Source organism: Poecilia formosa, unplaced genomic scaffold, assembly GCF_000485575.1.
Source record: "Poecilia formosa unplaced genomic scaffold, Poecilia_formosa-5.1.2 Scaffold745, whole genome shotgun sequence".
In the NCBI taxonomy this organism is placed as follows: domain Eukaryota; kingdom Metazoa; phylum Chordata; class Actinopteri; order Cyprinodontiformes; family Poeciliidae; genus Poecilia; species Poecilia formosa.
In genome coordinates, this window is record NW_006800684.1 from 1 (window position 1) to 3,832 (window position 3,832).

At 48.8% G+C, this 3,832-nt stretch overlaps 1 protein-coding gene across 1 annotated transcript in view; it reads left to right on the forward strand.

Moving 5' to 3' along the window:
* Positions 1–3: 3 nt before the first annotated feature.
* abhd12 (abhydrolase domain containing 12, lysophospholipase) overlaps positions 4–3,832 on the forward strand; it is a gene marked incomplete at its 5' end in the record, with an annotated part of 10,381 nt that continues 6,552 nt past the window's right edge. Inside the window, 6 exons of the mRNA XM_016666576.1 lie at positions 4–68; positions 1,709–1,830; positions 2,219–2,324; positions 3,018–3,168; positions 3,238–3,283; positions 3,394–3,526. Of these exons, the coding sequence (XP_016522062.1) occupies positions 4–68; positions 1,709–1,830; positions 2,219–2,324; positions 3,018–3,168; positions 3,238–3,283; positions 3,394–3,526 (623 nt within the window). The remainder of the gene's footprint in view (positions 69–1,708; positions 1,831–2,218; positions 2,325–3,017; positions 3,169–3,237; positions 3,284–3,393; positions 3,527–3,832) is intronic.

A 3,832-nucleotide genomic window follows, 5' to 3' on the forward strand; every position in this document is an offset into this window, starting at 1 on the left:
GGAAGAGACCGTTCAGGAGGTGGGCACCGGGGAAACAGGTGGGGGAGGGGGAAGAGACCGTTCAGGAGGTGGGCACCGGGGAAACAGGTGGGGGAGGGGAGTTTAAATAAAATGGTGAAAAATATAAACTGAACAATTAAATAAAAAGATTAAAATCTTTAAGGTTTTAAAGTTTGGGCGGGACGTCAGAGGACAAAGAGACCGTCTCTGGCCAGACTGGTCAGACTGGTTCCAGTGAGACTGTTGATCTGGTTGGACTGGAAGGTCAGACACCGGAGGACATTTAGAGACACCAGAAGACATTTAGAGACAGGAGGACATTTAGAGACACCAGAAGACATTTAGAGACAGGAGGACATGTTTCTAAGTCTTGATGTTGACACTGAGCGCGCTCAGACCAAAGATGTGGTTCTGAGCTGATTTGGACCATCTGGACCGGGCAGGCGGGTTCTGTCCAGACGGAGCTGTGACCTCAGCGGCTCAGGAGGTCACGTGATCTTCCTCTTCCTCCTCCTCCTCCTCCTGCTGAAGGTGATCTCAGATCAGATCAGGATGGTGCAGAACCTTCTGGATGAGCCTGACCCGGTTCTGGTTGGTTCTGCTCAGTGGAGCCGGGCCTGGGCTGCTCAGGTCCAGATGTTCTGACCCGACGCAGGAAGTGAAACTGAGAGCAGCAGCTTCACCTTCACTGGGACAGGAAGTGACCTCAGAGCAGAACAGGAAGTCTGGAGTCTGACTTGGCGTCATGTGACCCTGAACACAGCGCCGTGATGCGTTCACTGACTGCTTGGCCCCGCCCCCTCCCTATAGCCCCCAGTCAGAACCACCAGACCTAGAACCTGGCCAGTCCAACTAGAAGGTTCTGATGTGGACGGGTCAGGCCCGGTTCTGATATCCTCTGGTTGAAGACTGACCGAGAACCTTCTGAACCTTCAGAACCTTTAACCTCAGTAAGATGCAGCCAGGTTCTGGTGACCGAGGAATCTTCATCCAATCAGAACCCTCCATCTGGTTTGACCCAGTAAATCCTCCTCATTGTTCTGTAGTCCGTCAGAACCGGTTCTGATTGGTATCAGTCGGGCAGCAGGGATCAGAACCTCTGTGGTTCTGTTTGGACCTGATGAAACATTCAGCTGCTGGCCGGCTTGGCTTACTGGTTCTGTTTACCAGGTCAGACGGGTCGGGCCCAGTACGGATTCTGATGCAAACTTCTTCCAGCTCAGATGACCCGCTGTTGGATCCGAACAGAACCGCTCTGGATCTGTTCGGTCCGGTCCAGTAACTCTTTGTGGACAGACTGGCTGTCTGCTGTTTTTGCATTGATGTCGTTGTTTTTATTCCCAGAGCTTCATCATGATCCTCCCACTGAACCGGTCCAGAACCAGACCCGGTCCGGAACCAGACCCGGTCCGGAACCAGACCCGGTCCGGAACCAGACCCGGTCCTCCTCAGCACCATCCTGCTGATCTTTCTTTCTTCCTCCATGAATTATTGATCTGTTCTGAGCGCGCTCAGTCTGGGTCGGGTTTCACTGGCTCGCTCCATCAGAACCATCTGAGCCTGCTGGCCTGAGACAGAGATAGTGTCTGAGGAGAGATGCTCCACTCTGTCCGGCTGCAGCGGGTGTTGGTTCTGTGCGCTGAACAGTGATTGGCTGAGGCTGGACGCTTCCTGATTGGTCGGCTGATGTTGGCTGTTCTCTCCTCAGGCTGGGGCTGCTGGGAAAGATAAAGAGGATGATGATGGTGCTGCTCTTTGTCTACGTCTCCATCCCCTTCATCATCAAGCTCTTCCCCTCCATCCAGGCCAAACTCGTCTTCCTCAACTTCGGTGAGTTTCAGTTGGACTTGAACTGAGCTCTGATTGGCCGGTTCGCCGCTGCATGGCAGCCAACAGGGGGCGATGTAGGACAGATGTTTGGATTAGCTGTTAGCATGAAGCCGCGTTCCATTTAGTGGAAGTAATTCAGGTGTTTTACCCAGCATTCACTGCTCCAGGATGGAGCACGGCCTTCATCGATGCTCCTGTTCATCCATCTGGTGAACTGCTTCCTGTTTCCTGTGTTGCCTTCAGGCAGCATGGGACATCAGAGTTCTGCAGCTTCAGCTGAGCAGAACCAATCAGAACCTGCTGCTCATAACGATGTTTCGCAGAAACAAACGGACCAATAGCGAGCTGCCAGAGAGGTCATGTGACATGTCTGTGCTTTTTGTTCCAGTGAGGGTGCCGTACTTCATCGACTTGAAGCGACCTCTGGATCAGGGGCTGAACCACACACACAACCTCTACCTGGAGCCTGAGGCGGGCCTGAAGATCGGAGTCTGGTACCAGAACCTACAGAACCTACAGATTTGATTTGTTTTTTTAATCAGAGAAAACAAAACTAACCAAGAACAAAATAATTAAGTTTTTCATATCTGAGTTAATATAAATATAAAGTCGCTGCTCTGGTAACAAAACTACTGAGGAAAAAACATTTAATTAAATTAATAACCAGCTGAAAGTAAAAACAGTAAAAATAAGAATCAACCTTAAAATGATGCAGTGATGTCACAGTGTGTAAATATTGAGAAACCAGATTTAAAATGGAAATACTGAATATTCTTTGAATTATTAACACAACAAACTGTCGCACAATTATTAAACAGTCATAATCAATGCAGATGAAAGTTTTTAAAAATCAATAAAGACATTTTCTACTTATTTTATAAGTAAAGTAAAGTTCATTTAGAGGTTTTCATCTAAATTCGCAGATATTCAAAAGTCAAATTTGCCTAAAAAACTTCTTACAGTTGAATAAATCTGATATATTGTAGCAGCGCCCCCTCCTGGTTTCTGTTTCTGTTCCTGAATCTGAGCTTTGAATCAGAATGCTGCTTTTAGTTTAAATTTTCAGTTTGTGTCTACTGGAGACGTCCCCAGTTTGTCCCCAGTTTGTATCCAGTTGGTCCAAAAGTTGGTCTCTAGTTGGTCTTTGACTAGGCCAGTGTCCTGACTGAAGCCATCTGGTGTTTCAGGCACACGGTTCCCGCTCAGATGTGGAGAGATGCTCAGGACAAAGATGGCAACTGGTACCGCTCCACCTTTAGCTCCGCCCACCCCGTCATCCTCTATCTCCATGGCAACGCAGGGACCAGAGGCGGCGACCACCGGGTGCAGCTGTACAAGGTGATGATGAGCTGAATGGCTCCTGATTGCTGAGAGGAAACCACCTGACCCCTGTCTGTCCTCCTTCAGGTCCTCAGTTCACTGGGATACCATGTGGTGACCTTCGACTACAGAGGTCAGAGGTCACACCACGGCAGACAGGAAGTACACCGAGTGGCTGCATTGAGTCTGACAGCTCTGTGTGTGTGTGTGTGTGTGTGTGTGTGTGTGTGTGTGTGTGACCAGGGTGGGGCGACTCAGACGGATCACCATCAGAGAGAGGGATGACATCAGACGCTCTTTTCATCTACGATTGGCTGAGACAGAGGATGGAGAAAACTTTGCCGCTCTACATCTGGGGCCACTCTCTGGGAACCGGGTAACACACACACACACATTTGCAAGGCTATCTTTGTGGGGACTTTCCATTGACTTCCATTCATTTGTACAGCCTAACCCTAACCATGTCAGTAACTGACATCGGACCACTTTTTTCAGTAACGAGTAATCGAACGCGTTGCTATTTCAAATCCAGTAGTCAGATTACAGTTACTTATCGGTTACTATGTTCCGTTCTAATTAAATTTTAATTAAATTTCTACTCGTCTTGTCGACTGACCGACGTCTCTATGCGACAGTATCAGCAGCGACAGAAACGTAAACAATGGAGGGAGACACGCTTTTT